Here is a 20,553-nt window from a genome sequence, read left to right as displayed (position 1 = left end):
CTTTTCTAAACCTTAAGGAACATTTTTATTTTATTGTTAAATATAAATTTTGTGTTTCTTTTAAAAAATGTTTTATTGATATTTTAGACAGAGGAAGGGAGAGGGATAGAGAGATAGAAACACTGATGAGAGAGAAATATCATTAATCGACTGCCTCCTGCATGTTCCCCACCGGGGATTGAGCCTGTAACCTGGGCCTGTGCCCTGATGGGGAATTGAACCAGTGGCCTTTTGGTTCCTGAGTTGATGCTCAACTGCTGAGCAACACTGGCTGGGCAAGGAACATTTTTATATGTCTTAAATAAGAATAAATAAGTTCCTGCCTAAGTAGGAAACACTGTCACTTTCCTCAGATTTCAAAAGTCATCAGAGCAAAATTTGCACATCTTGATTATCTCATTGTTTTTGCAACTAGCTCACTGCTTGGTTAATCCTATTTCATGCAAACAAGTCAGAGATATGTTTACATCACAAATAAACTGCCTTCCAAGTGCCTTCACACTGAATTTGGATTTGAATGGTGCTAAATGTGTCTTCACATTTGGCTATTGTGGTTAATATGACCATTCATAGCATGTTTCCATATATCTTCATAACAAATGAAAACATAATTAGCCCTTACTCAAAAATAATTTGTTTTAAAAGTCCACTGATTTCTAAACATGTCCCCCATTTTAAGAAACTCCAACATAAAAACACTCAAATTTATGAAATGCATAAATTCAGCACAAACTCATTTCAAAATTTCTTTGCTGTACCCTAGGCTTTTCACTTCAGGGGGCATTCACACAACTGGATTCTGTAACACATTTAAAATCTTACTCACTTTGCAATAATCAGACACAACCCTTATGGGATGTAGTAGCACCTCCAGGAAGGTGATTATCTCGTTGTCAGGTGATTATTTTCGGGTCTGTGTCTCATGCTCACCGTGAGTTTCTTAATGAGCTTTATCAGGTTTACCTTTGTTTCCTTAGTGTCTTAAACACTGGTGTCTAATGCTGTAAGCATTTAAAGGACATTAGTGAATTCTTGCACATCTTTGCATCCCTTGAGATTCTTATTACATTGTTGGAACCCCCCAAATATTTATTAAATGACTATCCTTGCTGTAGAAAGGCAGATAATTCCATATTATGATATATGAGTACCGCATGGCTGTGGAAGGGGAATGAAGGGTTTGAAGGTTCCTTGGATATTTTTTCTTGTTATAAAATAAGAGTGACCTTTGCAACTCCATTTAGGTTTAGCTGCTTCTGAATTACAAGGTGTTCCTCCAGGAAAGGCCATTTCCCGTCGTCTGCTCACCCCCTGGAGACCACAGAAGTTCTCTGTAGAACATATTACACTTCTTGTCCATGGAGGGCTGTCAGGCGGAGTTTTATGACGGTCCTTGGTGCTGGGAAGAATTACCGTCAGGAAGGTTCAGCTCGTTACTTCTGGTCTTCATCAGCGATTCTCCGTGGCAGTGGCCTTTCTGCGGCACACGCCGCCTCCGTGGCCACGTCCCCAGCTCCTCTCCTCTTCCCAGGGAAGCAGAGTTGAGCCTGGCAGCAGAGGGTGCCCAAGGCATCAGCCAGCAGGAACCTGTGGGACTGGGCAACTGTAGAATGAATTCAAAAAAGATGGTCTCTCTTTTGCATTTAAGATTTGCTGTGTGAGTTTTATGTATAACCAAATATTGACTTTTACAAAGTTGTTAATTACTGGGAGAGAAGTATAAAGTACAGCCATATAGTCCATGTTAATGAGTGCACGTGTGTGTGTGTGTGTGTGTGTGTGTGTGTGTGTATACTTGTCTACAAATTAGATTCCAACACTTGGCCATAAAAACACGGATTGGGAAAGACACAATGCCCAGAGTGATCTCCACTCAGGATTCTGACTCTCCCTACAAAATAATGGCACAGCTGTGTCACTGAAGGGAATGGACAGGTAGACACGGGTCCTGTGACAGGTGAACGAGGGGCTGCTGTGAATTGCCTGGGACTAGGCCAGTGGTCTGGTTTCTTTGATGCCATGCAGCCTGTGTGCAGGCAGGAGTTTACTTCCCCTCCCTCCCCCTCCCCCTCTCCTCATCATTGTCATGGAGGTGGGTGGAAGGCTTAGAGTGGAATCTATGTCACTGATTCTTTCCTTAGGTCACTCCGATTATCCATACCATCTTACTATATCGATTTCATTGTATTTAATTCCAATTTTCAACTTCCAGGAGACCTTAAGGGAGTGAATCATAAAATCTTCCCAGATAACCTGTCAGACTATAAAAAAGACACCTTATTCATGAAGATGTGTAATTGTGGAGTTTATATCTGAGCCAGAGTCCAATCCTGGCGTCTCTGGGTCCTATCAGTTCCATGTACTGTGACACTGCACACAGGTGCTTTCTTCTGGGACTGCCTTTGCTCTGCCTTGTCACTTGGTGTGGCCACTGAGCTTTGCACAGCGAACTGGAATCGCTGCGCACCTTATATCGTGTCCTGAACACAACCATCTATTTTAAACGAGAAACAGTCAGTGAGGCAGGCCCACGTGGAGAAACATGGAGGGAGAACCACAGCTGCCAACTCTGGGGCGTTGGTGTTGGGAACAGGAAGCGGATTGACAACGTGACAGTCATTTCTCCTTTCAGTCCTGTCAGCTGGTGAGCACTTCATCGCAGGCCACTGCCCAAGCCAAGCCCTGCATACTTAAACTCATCCGGCCCAAAGTTAGCTGCCTGGAGCTGCACGGTTTCAACATTCTATCAGCCAGTTCGCTGCTTCTGCTCCCTAAGAACTGCATTTCAGAAAAACTTTATTTGTATCATTCTTTCCCCATTTCCAATTTCTCTTCTTCTAATTGCTGTCAAATAAAATATTTTGCTTTAGCCATTCCCTCTTTCTTTTCACTCCCTGCCCCCCAGTAACCCTCTACTGTATAGAGGAAGTACTAAAACAAGAAAATCAGAATGATTTTGTCTAGAATGATGCAGACTTTAAAAACTGTGTGAGTTTTCCATGTGGGATGGCTTCCATGAGAATGGGGTGGGTTCCTTTAATGAGAGTCCCAGTCTCTGGATGGCTCCTGAAATTCCGGCGTGGGGAAATGGAGAGGTGCGGTGAGGGATTTCTCAGATGGAAGAGGACAAATTGGTCGCCTCCTTTGCTCTTGCAGCCAGTGGTGCCAGATGGTGGACGGCCTCCCTGCTCCTTTGCACGGCTTGGAGGCTGCCTGCCAGCTCGCTCACACTGATGTCCACTTCAGTCCTAACTCACGTCCACATCCCAGTCGCCAGCAGTCTCTGCAGGGCCCTGTGCTCTGGATTTGAAGCAGCATTCCTCTCCTGCGATCCTTTCTGATTCTTGGTTGGATGGCTTGTAGCTTTCCTCGCCTGCCAGCATCTCTCCTGTGCAGCCCTGACGCCAGCCTGACCCCCTGCGCAGCCCACAGCAGCTTGTCTGCAGAGCTAACAGGCTCCCCTACTGAAAACGTGGACAAGATTTGAGTCTGAAACAGCCATGACACAGTGACAGCCACAAAGCATCTCCCTTCCCTTCTACTGACTCAGCTCTTAGAGGAGAAGACAGAGGCCACCCTTTTGGATCCCGCTCCTGCCAACTGCTACTTTTGTGTGGGGTCGTCAGAACCTCTGTCGCTTAGAGTTTGCGAAGCAGCTCTCACAGACCAGGGGCTGCATGTTGGTTGGCCTCACTTTCCTGTCTGCCTCCCTCCTCCCACCTGCTCTGATTACTAAAGGGATTAACACAGACAAATGAAGAAAAAATATCAGCCGGCCCCATTCAGAGTAGATTGGTGCCAAAGTCTGAATAATTTCCAAATCAGTCCTTTCAGTAAGAAAGACAGCTTTTCTCACCTTGAAAAGCTGAGCAGGTACTGTCCCCACAGGTTGTCCTCGTCCTGCTAAGACGGAGGGAGCGCTCATCTATGACCGGCACCCACCTACCCAAGGTCGTGTGCAGAGTGCAAAAAGTATTCCCAACAACAAAACACAAAGGTTTGGGATGATCTACTTTTGACATAAACCATGGCATCACTTTTGCTCTCTTGCATTCTAACGCGGGTTCCTGAGAGAGCTAGGACACTGACCGCCAATTGGAAAGGGAGCATGTCATACATGGGATTGTCAGCCTTCACGTGTTCCGTGGCTCCAAGCACAGTGGTCTAGAATTCAATTAGCATCATCCAGAAAACCACCTGTCCTATGGCACTACTTTCCGCAGCGAAATGTGCCAGGATGTCTCATTTACTCATTAAAACAGCCCTATGGTTTGGGCTTCGGGGTGAAGGAGATTGATTCATCTGACTGGGGTCTTGGGGGCCTGGTGTTCCCTCATTCTCTCCGGGTTCGCAGACCTGCAGAGGCCGTGCTCGCGATGCCCTGGGCGGGTCTGGGCTGGGTGGAGAAGTGCCTGCAGTGTCCAGCTACACTTGTGACTGGTAGGAACTTGGCGCAGCTGGGGTTAGGAAGCCCGTCCTCAGGGCACCTGAGCCGGGTTCAGCATCTCCATCAGCAACTAGCTGACATTCTGATCCCTGTCTACCTGGCGCCTCCATCTCAACTGGGTGAGAAGTCAACTGGGAAAAGAGGTCAGATTTAAAAAATGCGTTTCTGTCAACTCACGGCTTCAGTTCACTGTGTTCTCCACATGGGTCAGAATTTTGGTTTTCTTCTATTTGTGGGTCTTGGTTCAGACAGAGAAGGGTGCTGTCTGCATGGTGTCCAAGCCCAGGCTGCTGGAGTTATTATCTCCTTGGAATCTGAAGTGCAAAGTAGAATTTTGGATAAAGATGCCTCTAGGTTTACTAGACATGGCGTCTATACAAAGTTAATTCAGGGCTTTTCTTCCTGCAAAATCACCTAGGCCTCCTCCTAAAATCCAAGTTTTGAGGGGGAAACTTCACGTCATGAAACCAGCAATGTACCACCCTGCTTCTCCCACCCGCTTGTCCCCGTCCTTGGGCAAGTGTCCTGCTTCCACAGGACCTGGGCCTTCTCTATCCAATTAGGGGCTGGGTCCGTGGTTCTAAGGTGCTACCATCATCTGACTTACTGTCTGAACCAAAGACCAAGTCACAGGACATTAGACAATGACGTCGGTCACTTAGCCTTCCCAGGCCACTGCCCTCGGCCTCAGAGGCGCTCAGGCCCTCCTTCTGTGGAGAAGAAGCCCATCTCACAGACCAGGACATGCAGAGGTTTTTTTTTTTTTTAATATATTTTTTTATTGATTTTTTACAGAGAGGAAAGGAGAGGGATAGAGAGTTAGAAACATCGATGAGAGAGAAACATCGATCAGCTGCCTCCTGCACACCTCCTACTGGGGATGTGCCCGCAACCAAGTTACGAGCCTTTGACCGGAATCGAACCTGGGACCTTTCAGTCTGCAGGCTGACGTTCTATCCACTGAGCCAAACCGGTTTTGGCTACGCAGAGGTTTTGAGTGAGGTGCTCAAGGGCACCCAGCTGTATGGGGTGGAGCTGGATTTAACCCAGTTGTCCCTCAGGTTTCTAAAACTCGATGGCCTAGAACCACACTGCAATCTCTGTCCCACTCCTCTCCATCCCCGCGCACACCCCGAGGCCTCGCCCGGCCACGCCATTCCTCAGGGGCTCCCGCAGCTGCAAACAACTCCTCTGGGAAGACCCAGGCCCCCCGCAGCCGCTGATGCCTCTCCTTCCAGTGGGCACTGCCAACTCGGCCCTGCGCTGTGACACACACCCTCCCCGGGCCTTTCCTCAGGCTGTTCCAGTCGTCTGGGGGGTGTTTCCAGACCTGCACGTCAAACTTGCCCTCCACTGGTAAGGCTTTCTTCTTCCCTGGTTTCATCAGATTCCCCCACCCTTCACTTTCCCACGCTCTGCCTGTGACGCCATTCTCACAGCAAAGGCCCCTGTAGCTGATGCCTTGTCCTCCCGGGGGACACTTGTTTCCTGGCCTTCTGGAGGTTCCAGGCATGGGGACCCCAATCCGAAGGCCTGAAGTGCCTGAGCCTTCCTGCCCTCCTATGGTTGAGGCTCAGATGTGTCCCTTCTAGTGGGGACGAGGTTCTGTGGGAGGAAGGCCAGTCGCTGCATAGCTGCCTCCATGTCCTGGGCATTCCAACTTCCTGTCTCCTGGCGTTGGGGCCCTGAGTGACACTCCATGGGTGCTGCCGGCCAACATGGGTGTTTAATGGAAGCATCCTATTCACTCCAGCTTCTCAATCTAGATAAACGAATCAAAACTCTCCCCTAACCAGGCAAACTGAGTCATTTTACCAAATACTCTTCCTTTTACTGACGTTGACACCATCGTGCATGGCTAAGCCGTGGAGAGACGCACCCTGTGGGCAGAAGACGGCGTCTCCACTGCCTCCTTGGAGTCACCAACCAGGGAAGTGCCCACCGTACAGCAGCCTCTCCTGCTTGGGGTTTGTAGAGGGGCGTTTGTTCTGAAGGCTTACATTTTCGAGTGCTCGCACAGTTCCACTGGGCGCATGAATTTAGAAAAATGCATTTCAAAAATGTTTAATTGTGGTGCTATTGTCACAAACTGCAGTTCCACCCTCCATCGTTGAGCCCTAGCAGGTGCAGATGGAGGTGACAAGATGGGGAGGAGGCAGGAGGGCACGTGAGCTCAGAGAGGTCCAAGTGACAGGAACGACAGTGACACTGTGGACCCAGGTTTCACTCCAGCCCTGGGAGAACAGGGGTAGTCACTGCATTTTACTTAAAAAAAAAAAATACAGCCGTACTAGGAGGGAGAAACTAGATCTACACATCGCTGAGTCCTTGCATTCCAGACTTCTCCAGAGAGCCGAGGGTGGAACAGACATGGATGACCTCAGGATGCAATAGATTTAAACAGCCTTGGACGTGCAGCCAGTCTACAAGGCTTATCAAGGAGAGACAATCGGAGTGGGTTTCTCCCTCTGTCCCTCTCTGGATGCCACCCACCCCGAAGCGGGGCCTGGGGACAGCCATGACGAGCACAGATCGCTGTGTCACCTCAGCTTCCTCCGCCTGCTGCTGTCCCCAGTGCTTCCTTTGGTTTGGGAGACTAGACTGTAATGGAAAACACGGCTGGAGTGAGAAAACACAAGCTCTGGTTTTGGACAGAATGCTACAGATTGTGTGTCAACATGATGGCGTGTTTGTGTGTGTTACTCTTAAATGTTATACAGTAAGTGGCTGCTAGCATATTGAGCCCATGTTGTACACAGTGTGCTGGCATATGGGCCTCTCGCACCGGCTTCTATTTGCTTGGAGCACGACGGCAGAAAGCGAACATCTACTCACAGTCCTGTCCCTTCGAGTCGAGGAAACTGAGGCCCAACGAAGCCCGAGGCCTCTTAGTGCGGCTAAGGGCAGCCGAGCCCCGGCTCCCACCTCCCCAGCCAGCCTAGCCCCCGGTTGGAATTTTAGAAGACGCACCCCCTCCCACTCTCCCCCCTGCCCCCCAATGGGGTTAGAGGAGCGAATTAAATGTTTCTTGGAGCATTTGCCCTGCCTCCTCCCTGTGTGTCCACCTGTGCCACATGCCCACAGCCAGTGTCCCTGGAGTAAGAATGACAAACACTCACAGGAGTTCCCTGTGCCAAGTGCTATTCTAAGCACTTTGCATATATTAACCATTTCATTCTCCCATTATACAAGGTAAACACTTTCATGATCACCTCACTTTACAGGCCAGGAAACGAGGCACCGAGAGGAAGGGGTGAGTGAGGGCGCAGGCGGCCTGACACGGGAGGCCATGCCAACTCCCGCCTCCACGACCATGTTCGCCCCTGTCCCAGGATGGGAGTCTTGTGACCTGTCAGCTGCCAGAGACGGAAATGCAAACACACAGGTCACAAAGCCCAGGACATGACATCTATGCTCAGATCGTCTGCTCATTCTCTGCCAGAACCTGGGTAATCCTGGAGGCACTCCCATCAGGCCCAGCACATAGTACCTGCTGCATACATGCCCACTGACACGGCGCTTACGTAGAATCACATCTATGCAGAGCACCCAATGCAGGGGTGGGCAAAAGTAGGCTTACAGTTGTTCATATGGAAAAAATATATGATACAAAATAAACTCTGTTTCACATACTACAGCTGTGAAACTACTTTTGCCCACCCCTGTATACTGCTACTGTATCTGCACCAGGATGGCTGAAAGGGGGACTGAATAAATTCTGGGTAATTGAAAAGTGAGGGTGGAAAAGTGAAGGGAGGGACAGAGACAGATAGAAAGAGACAGAGATACCGAGAGAGACAGAAAGAGACAGAGATACAGAGAGAGACAGAACGACAGAGACAGAGAAACAGGGATAGAGAGACAGAGAGATACAGAGAGATAGAGACAGAGAGACAGAGATAGAGAGATACACAGAGAGACAGACAGAGACAGAGATATGGAGAGAGACAGAGACAGAGAGAGACAGAGAGAGACAAAGATACAGAGAGAGACAGAGAGATACAGAGAGAGACAGAGAGACAGATAGACAGGTTGCATATGACCCCAGGGCACTCATGGTGGTTGGTGGGAGTGACTACCAGATAGTCTGATGGGAAGAACATTCCTTGCAGCTTCCTGAGAGTCTAGAAGCTCCAAGGAATGGAAGCTGGCCTTAATGCTTCTCAAGACATCACCACTGCCTGCTTTGCTCACGTTTCCTCAGGAAGGGGCCAGGGCCTGGGGTGTGGGTTCCCCACGTGGGCCTGTGGGAGCAGAGCTCTAACTCCTGAGAAGGCCGTGCCCCCTGAAGGGCGAGCACTGGGCAGGCGCCCAGCAAAGTGCCTCTCAGGCCTGCAGGTGTCCCAGCAGCAGCGGCCCAGCCATGCTGCATCTGCAGCCGGCCACCCTGTCCCTGTGGCCGGAGCTTGTGCCTCCTCGTGGCCTAGCCCAGACATGGCCTCTGCATCGTGGCTGGCGGCCCTCCCACACAATCCTTCTCCAGCCTGCATGAGTCACAGACCTTACTCCCTCTCACCCAGGACACCCCCTGCACCTCACCATTCTCTTGCCTCCTGTTTCCCAGGGAACCAGAGCTCACTTGAGAAGACAAGAGTTTGGAATGTGAGGCCTAGGAGAAACAGAGACAAGGAGAAGCCAGGTTCCAGTTCCCCCTCTTGGACCCAGTGTGCACAGCCCACCATGCATCACCCATGTAGATCAAGCATGTCAAACTTGCGGCCTGTGGGCCGCATCCCTTGTTTATTTGGCCCATGTTAGCCTTTGAATTTGACATGTTTGATGTAGATAGAGCAGCTGTAGGGCTGCTCAGCCAGTCAGCACCACTGGGAGCTCTCTGCTCCATCCTGAGAATAGGGGTCTCTCTATAGGCAGCTGGCCTCCCTGTGGGACTCCTGGGGCTTTGCAGGGAGCAGAGGCCAGAGACCAGATGCAAATAGCAACATGCCCCCACAGCCCAGGACAGCACAGAGGGTGAGGTCACTGCTGGGCCAAGGAGCTGAAGTTTGCAAGGGACAAGGCCCTTCCAAGATGTTGCAAATGGCAAGCTTGGACCCCTCCCTTCCCTGCGTTTCTTCCCCATCTCTCATTGGCACCCTGCAGCTGCCAGGCACCCCTCCCGCTCTCTTGGCCTGTCTTCTTCGCGGTCTCTGGCTCCTTTACATGCTGGCACTCTCCCATTGGCCGCCCTCTCCTTTCAGTGTAAGAACGGTCCCCGAGGAAGAGGGGACCTGGCCACCCAACAAAGCCCGACAAAGAAGGGCAGGCTCTGTGCTGACGGAGGTGGTCTCCCAGTGTGGGGGCCATTGGTGAGCTCCCAGCCATCCTGGGCTCCTAGGGGGGTCAGCCCAGTGAAGGACCCCCTGACAGAGAGTTCTGAACGTGCCCCAAGTCCGCCCCACCCTGAGCTTGGGTGTTCCATCTGCGGGACTCAGCTGTGGGAGTGGGGCCCTGGCCCTGGGAGCCCACTTTCCGATCATGTGGCCACGTTCTGGGACCTCTCAGTCAGTCAGCGCCTCTTGCTCCTTGTCTTGACCTAGCAACACGCATCCTTGAGTCACTGTCACGGTGCCCAGTCACACAGCACTGCGTCTCCTGAACAGGACTGTGCAGGTGCTGGAGTCGGGGCAGAGGCAGGATGGCGTCTGAGCGCTCCCTTATGGTCCTCCCGGCCCCACAATCGCCAGCTGGACTCTGGGCAGAGGACTCAGCTTTCCTGCACCTCAGTGTCCTCATCTGGGTGACGGGAGCGTGAACGTGCCCCTCCCAGGTGTTTATCAGGCTTGAAAGTGTTGTTGTGTGTAAAGCACCTAGAACAACATGGGGCCCAGTGAGCCGGAGAATAGCAGCTCCTAGTAAAATCACTGCCTCTGGTCACCGTGGCTGCAGAATGATGAGACAAGTGGGAAAGCCTGCTTTGTAGACTCTGCTTAAGAAATATTAACTACATTTGAAAATGCCAACCAATATTGAGAACACACGGACTTAAATACATAGTTAGCTCTTAACAAAACGGCACCAAACTTGTTTCAGTAGGAAGTCAGATAGTAGAGGCTACTCTATCAATGTGTATTGTGCATTGTACATGGTGGTATAAGTGTTTACTTATAGGTGCATTTTGTACATACATTGTGTAAACGTGTATTGTGTAAATATTTATTATATCACACTTTATATGTATTGTATAAATGTACTGTTAAGCATCTACAAAGCCTGCAAACCCTCACGAAGGAGGGATTTTAGAAGATATTTCCGTGTGTAATGACAGCGAAGTAACTGTCACTGTCATTCCTGCCATCAGTGCTTCTGAGGGAACAGGGACCTGGTGAAGGTCTGGCTGAGCAGGGATGTCGCTGTGGCATCGGCCGCTGTTCCAGGGTGCCCTCGGCACAGGGTGGGCAGTGTGAGGCCCAGTGTGTGCGGCTTCCACATCACATCACTTTTCATTGAAGCTTATTGAAAATTTGAGGACCCTCTACTGCTAATCTGTTACAGCAATATTAATGACCAGTCCTGCTTTACAGCGGTTAGGGCGCTGCGTCTACTGAGCGAGTAGATTAGCGGGAGTATGAGATTAGAAAGGCAGTCTGTCAAGTGACCAGAGGCAGCTGGGCACCTTGGTGTTTGGAAGAAGGAAGCTGGATTTTCGTAACCATCCTGTGAGTGCCTGCAACCCAGCTGTCACACATGGAGCAAGAGCCGGTCCTCCATCTACCTCGGCAGCTAATTCTGGGGGTGGACTCCATGGCATGGGGCCAATGCAGGAGTTCTGATCCAATTTACTACGAAATGCTGAAAGTTAAAAATAAAGTGTTTCTTTTACGTTAGTTACATAATCCCGTGGTTTCTGCCCCTCCTAGAAGAAACAGGTGATGCTTCATGATGTCTCCGCCTTTGCAGCGTTAGCTTGACTTTTCCTCACTTTCTGTTTACTCCCATCACATGTATGTTATTCTCCCCAATGACCTGTTTCCATGGCAAGGGAACATAGAGATATGCCTTTCTGGGTGAATTTAATGCTGCTATGAATTAAACTCTTCTCATGCTGGGAGCTGGGAAATGAAGAAGGAGAAAGGTATAAATTGTGTGGTTTTCTTCTTTTATTTTAAGATGACGCTTCCAGGAAATGAGCATTTGTAATCTGACTTGGTCTTATTATTACTCCCAAGTGTCTTGTTAACCTAGAGGAATTCTGTGCCAGAGGAGACAGCACTGCAGGTGAAGAAAGTGTCTGAGGGGCTCGGCCCAGCTGCCTCCTGGTGCATTGGGCGAGCTGTGTAGACCCTGTCCAGTTAGGTCTGTACTGTGGTTTAAAAAAATCAATAAAGCCTTGGTCTCAGCATTCTGGCTATGAGACCTGAAGTTATATCTCGTGAAATCATAGGAGCAGAACTAGCCTCATTCTGAGAACCAGAATCCTGGGAAACCAAGCCCTGTGATCTTCATCTTTATCAAGAATATCATTCTTTAGAAATCACTCTTCCAAAATCGAGGCGGAAACAAGTTGGTTGGAAAAGGACACTGGTGTTACCTGGGTGGAGGGCCCTCTTCTCTCTTTCTAGAAAGTCGCTGATTGGACGACAAGTGCAGTGGCACCGACCGCTTTACCTGAGGGGTGTTGGGAGTGATGCTTAGTCAGGATTATCTTGATGACGAGCAAGTGCCTAGCCCGCTCTGCTGGTCCTGCCATGGTCCTGCTCCCCAGGCCGAGGCCGAGAGCCCTGATGAGGTTCCAAAGGGCAGGTCACCTGTCGGTGCAGTCGCCTGAGCCACCTGCCTGAGAACCACGGTGCAGGTCCCTGGCCCTCCCTCTAGCACCTCCTGCATTTCGTGCATGACCCTAGGCACTGTCACGTTTGAAATGTTTTTTCGTTCAATGCTACTTAAAGCAGTAACATTACTTAATTTCTTTACTTCCCTACAGAGGTAACCACGAGGGCTGGTTCTGAAGCTTCATTCACACAAGACTGAGCCTTTGGGTAAAGCATTGTACAGAGACACGTTTGCTTCTGTACACGTGTGACCAACACCAGAGTCAGGACCAGACGCTTGGCCTGTCATTCCCTGTGTAGGGAAGAACCCGGGACTTGGGGCAAAGGACATTAAATATTGGTGTCAGTACCCAAGTTCCTGAAATTGCGTCTCTCCATTGTCGGCTGTCTGCCTCCCCCTGGGTGGCCTTGGGGAGTATCCTTCACTGTCATTGGGGGGGGGGGGGGGGGGGGCGACCTGCCTTCAGGGAGCGTGGGCGGTGGTTCTGGGAGCCCAGCCAGGACAGGGTGTCCGACTTGCTATCCCCGAGCAGGTGCTAACAGTGCAGCTAGGCAGGATGGCGAAGGGTCCTGCACTGGGGACGGGAGTTCAGGGCCACGGTGCCAGCAGGACCAGCAGGACCAGGCGCCTGCGGCATAGACAGTGTTGGGCCAAGCAGGAGAGCAGAGCAGCCTTTACAGGGACTCTTGGAATTGCTTTGTAAAGATCAGCCCCTGCATCCAGACCGTGTGCCAGACAGGATTCGAATTTAATGAGGCCGCGGTTGGCGCCTGGTCCTGGGTCCCCTGACCTGCTGGGCCCCACCCAGCCCGGGGATGGGTCGAGGGCACGGTAACGAGCCTCAGGACAGCAGTGCCCGGGCGTGATGGATGGCCCTCAGCCCTCTCGCTGCTCCGAGCCCTCCATCAGCCCGCCGGGGTGGTTAGCAGACTGTCAGAGAAAAATAATTTAGCAGCCGTGGCTTTAACTGATGTGCTGCTTTCTGGGGTCAAATGACTGTTACGAAGCAATGGTGCTGCCTGGTCCCTCCACTGCGCGAGCTCGGGGGTGATGACACAAGAGGAACGTGTCTCAGCTGCAGCTCCCCGACATCCCTCAACGCTCGTTTGGGGCGGGTGGGCGGAGAGTGGGTGCAAGGGGGAACGAACGTTTCTTACTGAACAGGAAATGCGGGGCCGCGAGGGCCCTTGGTGGGGTGGCCACGCCAGGGAATGACAGACCTGAAGACGAGGGGACACACCACGGCGCGCCCTGCAGGGGAGCCTCCCGGGGAAGGAGGTGAGAGGACAGGTGATGTGGAGGCCTTGGGCCACCTGGGCTCATCCAGCTTGCGGGGGGCACAGTGGCTTCCTTGGGCGTGGTGGCAAGTTTAAGCTCCAGTTAACGGAGAAACAGGACCAGAAGGAAAAAGAGAGAAAACAATATAAAATGGAGGTGCCAGGAACGAGAAACGAGGCTGAATTTTTTCGGGCAGGAGGTGCTCAGGGACCTTCGATCCCCAGCTTCTTGCAAATACCCCATTTCTACGTGGATTGTGTGTTATTCGAGGGTGGGCTGAAAGGCAAGATGGATGGAGATGATGGTCTAAATCCCTTCAACCTGCTCTCGAGAAGGTTCAACAAATATGTGAGAATGACTGACGGCACTGAGGCAGAGATAGCAGGAGAAACAGCCCTCCCTCGACTGGGCCCTTGTTGGACGGTCTCTCTCCCTCACTCAATGAGCTGTGAGCAGAGGACCCCCGTCCCATCACTACTTACTGAGCGCTGTGACTCAGCTCGAGGCATCTGTCCTGTGCGTCAGGTTTGTTCGCTGTGGCGTGTCCTTCCTGCTCCCTGAGGTCTGGGCGGCACCCTGCCTCCTTCCACTGATACGAGGCTTCCCAAGGTGACAGTAGGTTCTGTCCCAGGAGCTGGGAGGTAGGTGATCGGGACAGCCATGGCAGCAACACCTTACCGTTACCGGGGACTTACCTGCATGGCGTTAAGTGCATTTGAACTATGTTCCTCCCCACAATTGACACCAACGTGAATAAAGATACTTTCCTGCCTCTAATACATCAGTGATGCCTACCGGCAATTCCGAAAATGCTAAGACAAAAGGTAATTTGCATATATAAGCAGTTACAAGACTTGGAAGGACAAGGGTAAGACTCGTTCCTGACACATGGACGGCGCTATGAAAGTGTTTTTTGCACGAGCAAAGGTGAGCCAGCGTGAGAAAGCAGACCTGTCACTGGTGTGAAAGGGCCGGAGGGAGGTTGCTGACACCAGGTCCCAGCCTGCCCTTGTTCAGAGCCCCCTGCTCCCAGGTGAGGGTTGGACCCTCTGACCTCCGCTCGGTGTGGCTGCACCTGGTGTCCCGCCTGCTGCTCAGGCTCCTGCCTCTGGGTAGAATCACTGAGTCGATGATTCCCATTCGCTTCCCTTCCTCCAGCCTCCCCAGTGAGACACTCAACCCAAACTGCTACCTAACATGCATTTCACCTCCTCTAGTCCTCCTGCTGCAGAACACTCAGCAACCAAGTCACTGAAGGGCAGAGCCGCCGCTGCCAGCTGTCCTTCCCTGTCAGCCCATCTGGGGACGGGCCCTGCCCTCTCCCCACCCTGTTTCCTGCCATTGGTGTCACCACAGACAACACCTGACTTCACTCTTCCCCTGCCCCTCTGCTAAGTCTGAACGTTGACGTTCTTTCTTTATATGCACATGATCCTCTCCCCTGAAGCCTGACAAATGCTGTAATGGTGAGGCTGGGCCGGGGCTGAGCTGGCTGGTCTGGGAGAGGTGCGTGTGGGCGCTCTCTACTTACAGCGACTGGAGCAGGGGGCTGCCTGCTGCCCGTCCCAGCTCATGGTCTCCTAGCATCCGGGAGATGCCACCTGCCGGGAGCTACCTGAGAATTCTCACCTGGGGCAGGAGGTGACTTTTACTCCTGCTGGGCATGTGGCCGGGCAGCCGGATGTCGAAGAGGGCCTGGAGGGCCGCCTGCGCCGCCTGGCCCTTGGCCAGCTTCTTGCTGCGTCCCGAGCCTTCAAACATCCTGCCGTCCACGCTCACGGCCATGACGAAGCTGCGCGGCCGCTGCCTGTCGGCAGGCTCCGAGAGGCACACGTAGCGCAGGCCGGCACGCAGCTGGTTCAACACCACCACCGGGTTCCTCTCGCCTGGGGCCACCAGGTCCAGCGTGCTGCGCAGCAGCCGTCCCCGCCGGCAGACGGGGGACAGCAGCTCGGGCTCGGCGGGGCGGTGGCCCGGGAAGGCTGCACTGGGTGCCGACGGCTCGAACTGTTTGAACAACGTATCGGGGAAGTCGGCCTGGTCGGAGGTGAAGTCCGTGCAGGGGCTGGGACTGCTGCCCATGGCCAGGTGGGCCTGGCAGGCATTGGGGAACTGCACGAAGGAGCGCAGGGCCAGCTCGGCTGCCCGCATCTTGGCCTTCTTCTTGGTGGGCCCCGTGCCCTCGAACGTGAGCCCATTCACTTCCACCGCCACAGCGAAGACGGGCGCGTGCACCGGGCCTGTCTGGGACACCATCCGGTACTGCAGGCCGGGCCGCAGCTCGTGCAGCTGCACCAGCGCGTTCTTGGGCGTCATTGACCACGAGAGCGTCTTCCAGATCAGCTGCAGTTTGCAGAAGTGGCCACTGTTGCCCTCCTCCAGAGGCCTTTTCCTCTTCACGCCAGGCGCACCGCCTCGGGCTCTGTCGCCCGCGGGCAGTGGCCGTGCCTCCAGGTTGCTCACATTTCGGTTCTCCTTCACGTCTGCGCTGCTGGTACCTGGAGGTGAGAACAGACAGCGGTGACCAGGGGTCTCAGCGCGCTTGGAGACAGACACCTCTGCGGACGACGCTGTGCACAGAAGCCCTGCCGCTTCCTTTCTAGGCTGACAGGAGTTACTAAGCTTCCCTGAATGGGGGGCCGACTGCTCAGGATGAGGGAGGACACCCAGCCCTGAGCAGTTCCTGCATTTCTGAGAATGTGGCGTGTGGATGTGGTGAGCCTGACCTGCTCCCAGGGGCACCAACCTGCTGCTCTGAGTGTGGCTGAGATGGCAAGGGGTTGAGGCCAGCTGAGCACAGGCCCTCTGGCCCCCTCTCCCGAGGCCTCCCCGAAACCGAATCACAGGTGGACCTTTCTAGCAGCTGCCGGCAGCGCTGAGAGCCACATGGGCCTGCCCTGTGTGCAGACTGGTAACTGAATTGTGGCGTGATCATAGGATGGAATGCTCAATAGCACTCACGGTTGATGAGCCAGGTTTACCTGCTTCATCGTAGAGGAAGCTCAGAAGCATAATATTGCATGATAAAAGCAACTTGCAAAGTAATACATAGAGTGTGATGCCATTAATATAAATTATAACAACACAGGCACTGCATGCAGCCTGTGGGATCAGACACAGTGTTGAAGCTTAGATGCTAACCTCCTGGGAGGCAAGGAGGGAATGGGGACCCAGGTGGAGGCTTCATTTGTATCTGTGATGTTTTAATCTTTTTTTTTTTTAAATATATTTTATTGGTTTTTTACAGAGAGGAAGGAAGAGGGATAGATAGTCAGAAACATCGATGAGAGAGAAACATCGATCAGCTGCCTCCTGTACACCTCCCACTGGGGATGTGCCTGCAACCAAGTCACATGCCCTTGACCGGAATCGAACCCGGGACCCTTCAGTCCGCAGGCTGACGGTCTATCCACTGAGCCAAACCGGTTTTGGCTGTTTTAATCTTTTGAAAAAAAATTTATATACGTTAAATTTAGCAAAGTCATCACTTGCAACCTATACGTGGTGGATGTGTGCAGTGATTTAGCTTTTCCGGACAGGCTCTTGGCTCTCTTGGACCACTCTTTGTCAATGAAACTGTTCCGTTTAGAAAATCTCAGCTTGGCTAGTCACAGAACTGTAGGACCAGAGTCCCTGGCGAAGATGCTTTTGGAATGCTGACCCAATGTCCTATGAAACGCTCCAGGATGGCAGTCCCACCATGCAGTTCCCTGTCACCGAGCCCACGAGCACCTTTCTTATTCCTCACATCTCTGCGGCGGTGGGTGGCATAGCACCATTTTCTAGAGGTGGAAACGGAGGCTCAGAGAGGCGGACCAGCTGGATAACTGGCCGAGATGCGATTTCACCCTGGGAATGTCTTGTTGCTCTGAAGGTGAATGTATGGGCACAGAAATTCCTTGGCCATTTCACAGGGACGCCCGCCTCTGGGAGGGAATGAGGTGCTGAGAGTACATAGCCCACCATTCTAGTGGATGGATGTGTGAGGCAAGGAGGCAGGGTCAGGACCCCAAGCAGAGCCGGGACCCCATGCAGACACACCATGAGCCCTTTGATTTCTCCATGGGAACCAGGATCTCGGGGGCTCTGGGTAGCTGGGCAGTATGTTGGCAAGGGGTTTTCTCTTGTGAAGCAAGTGGGAACTGGGGGGGTGATTTTTACAGCCAGCCCGCAGCTTATAAATGGACACTGAGCACTTTCCTCTCAGCCTGGCCTGAGCTAGGGAGACCCTCATCCTCATGGCTCTGCAGTGGAGAATAATAATGAGAAAATACCAACGGGGCAGTGCCTCACATTGGGCAAGGCTCCTCTCTGGGTCCCGGCTGTGCGTCCTCCCAGCTGGGGGGCTCTTGGTGATGCCTCGGCTACCAGCCCCGGCAGCTCCCAGGCCGTGCTCCCGGCGGTGGCGAGAGTCAGGGCTGTTTGCAGAACCGTCTGCTGCGCATGGGCTCCGTTCTCTAAGTTGTGAGGATGCTCTGATATATGTCCCCTGGTGGTTTGTGTCTATAGAATGTTCGGTCTATAATGGTAATTCTGTTCAAAGGAGTGAACCTGAGCCTTTTATAAGTTAGAGGTGGATGGCATCGCTCACAGAGCATTTTGTAGGAATAATTACCTGCAGGTATGGAGCGCCGACTCAGCCCCTCTCTGTGTCATTACGCGCCTGGGTCCTGCCGCCAGGAGCTCCGCCATGTGGGCCCAGGGCAGTGGGTCGGATTAACCGCACAGCTTCCCAGATTAAACATAATGATGGGAAAAAAAAAATAACCCGACCAAAAAGCTCCACAGCAGATTGCCTGAAACTTGCTGGGTGCTCTAATTTCTTATTGATTTCTCACGATGTGGGGATGGAGGGAGCCGCGCGTGTGATTAAGGTGGCCGGCGTATCAGATGACCTCCGCTGCCTTTTCAAGTAGAAAGGTTTATCTTGGAGCAACAGCCCTCACGGTGGGGAACTTCCCCTCCCCTCCCGAGATTGCTTCTGGGCTCTTCTCTCCCACACACTCAGTATCCGATGACGATGGCCATTATTAGTTTTCAACGGCCTAGACATGATGATCAGAGGGTGGCATAAAGCGTCCTTCCAAAATGATCACTATCTAATAACTGATAACAATGCAGAGCTCTGGCCTTCTCTTGGATACACGAGCTACAATCTCTGGGGCAATGTTACCCACTGGGTTTTGCAAGTGAGCAGATTGGGGGCCCAGCTCCCTCCAGCACAGCCCACATGCTGATTTCCACTGGGATGCTGAGCCCTAACCAGGCAGGAGGGGGCGGGGGGCATGGCCACTCCACTGGCTCTGGGGAAAGCCTTCTCCATCCTTCCTGTAGGTGTGACCTTGGACAAGTCTCTCAAACTACCCATACTCCATTTTTAAGATGGAAAATGTGGGTTTTAATAACGCTTGACTTATAGGATTATTATGAAGTTGAACTAAAGGAAAATGTATAATAGGCTCAGGGAAAGCCCTGACACATCAGAAAATAGTATTGTTCCCCCTTGTTGGTGGGGGGTACATTCCAATACCCTCAGTGGCTGCCTGAAAGCTCAGATAGTACAAGCCCTATATATATATACCATGTTCTTTCCTATACATACCTACCTATGACAAAGTTTAATTTACAAATGAGGCACAGTAAGAGATTAACAATAACAAATAATAACAGACAATTATAACAAATACACTGTAATGAACATCAGGTGGATGTGTCTCTCTCTTTCTCTCTGATAACCTATATGATAAGTGACTAACGGGCATTTTGGGGAGAAGGGGTGGAATTTTATATATCACTAGAGGCCCGGTGCATGAAATTTGTGCATGGGTAGGGTCCCTCCCTAGGCCTGGCCGGCAATCAGGGCCTATCAGGGCCTTTTGGCTGCCGGCCAGGGCCTTCCTTTGTTCTGCACTGCCCCCTGGTGGTCAGCATAGGTCATAGTGAGTGATGGAACTCCCGGTCTCTGGGTCGAACTCCTGAGGGGACAATTTACATATTAGGCTTTTCTATATATAGATGGCTGTGGTTAAACATTTATTTTCCAGGTGAAATACATCTCTCAGAATTAAGTTCAATAACTGGGCTGCATTTGCTGGGGCAAGGTCCCAGCTGCCATCTCCCTGTGTTATCACCTGCTTGGAGTGCAGGTGCCCCTGTGAGGTGCCAGCATCTGCCTCCTCTGCGTCCCTGTCCCCAGGCCAGTGTCTGACTGGTCAATATGCAGCTGGAGTTTGCAGTAGTTGAGTTGTTGGGAGCTTCTCCTTATTCTGCCTCACTAATAATGACCCTACTGTGTCTGCAGGTAGGAGGGCAGCGTCTGATCCACCCACTCTACCCAGACCGGGCCAGTGACAGGAGCAATGGGGTCCTGCTCTCCGTTTGTGCAGGAAGAAGGTCTTTGTGCTTCAGGGGTAAGAACGCGGGAGGCTGTGGCGGCCAGCCCGGTGGGCCTGGTGACTTGCAATACGGAATGCGAGGTTCTGGCTGTGCGGTCACACTGGACAGTCACTGATGCTCTCGGATCAGGCTCTGCAGCAGGACAGGACGGCCTCCTTCCAAGACCTGCCCTGCTGCTGGAAGCCAAACTGCCGGCATCTGGGGGTGCATGGCTGCCCTCCTTCAGACCCATGCAAAGGGCGTGGACTGTGCAGGCCTGTGGCCCTGCTGGGATCCGTGTCTCAGCCCTCCTCATGTGACACCTTCGGTCAGTGTCAGGGGCAGAGGAGATGGGGTAGGGCCAGCGACCACTTTCCTCAGTGTTTGAAGAAGAAAGCTTTCAGGGTTCCCAGTGTAGGCGCGGTCTGAAACGTGGCATTATCTGGTTGACTGTTGACCCAGCCTGCTGATGGCTGGCTGCCAGGTGGGCTCACCGGCACCGGCCCCTCTCAGGCTGAGTTTCTGTCTGGCTATGGGTCCCTGACCCCTGCTCAGCCCTGGACATTGGAGCTCAGCCCTAGGGAAGGAGCAGAGGTGAGTGCCAGGGCCACGGGAGCAAGATGGTCCTCAATGGTGGAACTTCATCTTAAACCAACCCAGACATACCCGTTTTTGTTTGTAGA

At 52.3% G+C, this 20,553-nt stretch overlaps 1 protein-coding gene across 2 annotated transcripts in view; it reads right to left on the bottom strand.

Moving 5' to 3' along the window:
* The window catches only part of ADARB2 (adenosine deaminase RNA specific B2 (inactive)), a 438,045-nt gene that overhangs the window by 117,066 nt on the left and 300,426 nt on the right, over positions 1–20,553 (bottom strand). For both annotated transcript variants that reach the window (XM_080665220.1, XM_080665221.1), the window contains one exon: positions 15,125–15,993. In XM_080665220.1, the coding sequence (XP_080521346.1) occupies positions 15,125–15,993 (869 nt within the window). The remainder of the gene's footprint in view (positions 1–15,124; positions 15,994–20,553) is intronic.

The sequence above is a fragment of the Plecotus auritus genome (genome assembly GCF_963455305.1).
Source record: "Plecotus auritus genome assembly, chromosome: 1".
In the NCBI taxonomy this organism is placed as follows: Eukaryota; Metazoa; Chordata; class Mammalia; order Chiroptera; family Vespertilionidae; genus Plecotus; species Plecotus auritus.
This window is presented reverse-complemented; position numbering and strand designations above follow the sequence as displayed.